Genomic DNA, 1,709 nt, shown 5'->3' on the forward strand with positions numbered 1-1,709 from the left:
AAAAAAAAATAAAAATAAATAAATGAATAAATAAATATAAATATAAATACAAATAAATATCACATATAAAATATATATTATATATGTCATATATTTTATATTATAAAAAAAATTAAAATGTTAAATTTTCAAATTTATAAAAATGAATATCTATGTTAATATATATATATATATATATATATATATAATTATTATATATGTATGTAATATTTTTTTTTTTTTTTTTTTAATAATTTTTAGTTATCCTTAAATTATTGTCATATATATGTAAAAGAATAATATCACTTTATATATATATATATATATATTTATTTATTTATTTATTATTATTTTTTTTAAATAAAAAAAAAAAAAAAATGAGATGCCTGTAATATTAAAAAACTATGTTTTATGTACCTCAAAACATTTCAAAAATATCCATCAGAATAAATAAATATAAAATAAATTACATAACAACATGTAGAAGTTATAATAAGATATTTTGTTTAATACATACATTAAAAAATAGTTCTAAAAGAAATATAAAGAACATAAGAAAAGTAGATACTTTTATAGATTCAGAAATAGATGATGACCATGTTAAGTTGTTGAAATCTGTTTTAAGGCTTGAAAAAGATTTTCTTTATATTTTAAATAAGAAGAAAAATAAAGAGTGTGATATAAATCTTAATAATAATATTATAAATTATAATGATAGTATAAAATATAATAATGTTGATTATGTTAATAATGATAATGATGTTATTTCGTCATCTTCAAATTATTCTTTCAATTTAAGTGATAAAAAAATTGGTTCTTCTTGTGACGATAATATAAATTTAAACGTATTATTAGAAAGGAATATTTTAGATGTTCATATGAAAAAACAAAATGATGATCATACATCTAGTATTAAGAAATATATCGCTCGTTCAGTTTATAATAATGAAAAGAACATAATAAAAAATAAAGATGTATTATTATATAATAATAAGATAAAGAAATTAATATATAAAAAATGTAATAATATAATGAATATATTATTGAATAAATCATATTTTAAATTATTATTATCATGTGTAGATAAAATAAGAAATAAAGATATTTTTAATATTTATTTGTTTAAATGTTTATATCTTAATATTCAATGGTTACATATATTAAATTATAACATGGTAGTATCACTCTTTTTTAATTTGTCTACATTATATTGTGAAGAAGAAAAAATAAACAAAAATATAAACAAATATAATAATACATATAATAAATATCACATGTATTATTTATTAATATATAACTCTTTATTTATAGAGAAAATATGTAATGTTTATAAAAATATATTACAAGCTATTATTCCACTTCTTATGAGATATAATAAAAAAATGGAGAGTACTCTTTATTTTAATGATATAATAAAAATAACAATCATGTTTTTTAAAATACATAGACAAAATCCTATTCTTATTACTCAGACTGATGTAGAGCATTTTATTATATACAACAAAGTATCTTTAATTATCTATAAAATGAATAGAGAATATAAAAATTGCAAATATTATAATATAAATCATGAGACGAATGAGGATAAAAAAATATATATACGTGGTAGAAAAAAAATAAATAAATATTTATATGAAAATAATAATAATAATAATATTAATTGTTATAATAATACACATATGAATCATACAAATAAATTAGATCATACAAATAAATTAGATCATACAAAT

General features: G+C 14.9%; 1 protein-coding gene across 1 annotated transcript; it reads left to right on the plus strand.

Annotated features, from left to right (window-relative positions):
* Positions 1-383: 383 nt before the first annotated feature.
* PGSY75_0216300 (hypothetical protein) lies at positions 384-1,709 on the plus strand (the record flags this gene model as incomplete). The annotated part of the gene is made up of 1 exon (XM_018783827.1): positions 384-1,709. A coding segment is annotated over one exon (1,326 nt), but the record flags the coding sequence as incomplete, so codon positions are not given.

Source organism: Plasmodium gaboni, chromosome 2 (assembly GCF_001602025.1).
Source record: "Plasmodium gaboni strain SY75 chromosome 2, whole genome shotgun sequence".
Classification (NCBI taxonomy): Eukaryota; Apicomplexa; class Aconoidasida; order Haemosporida; family Plasmodiidae; genus Plasmodium; species Plasmodium gaboni.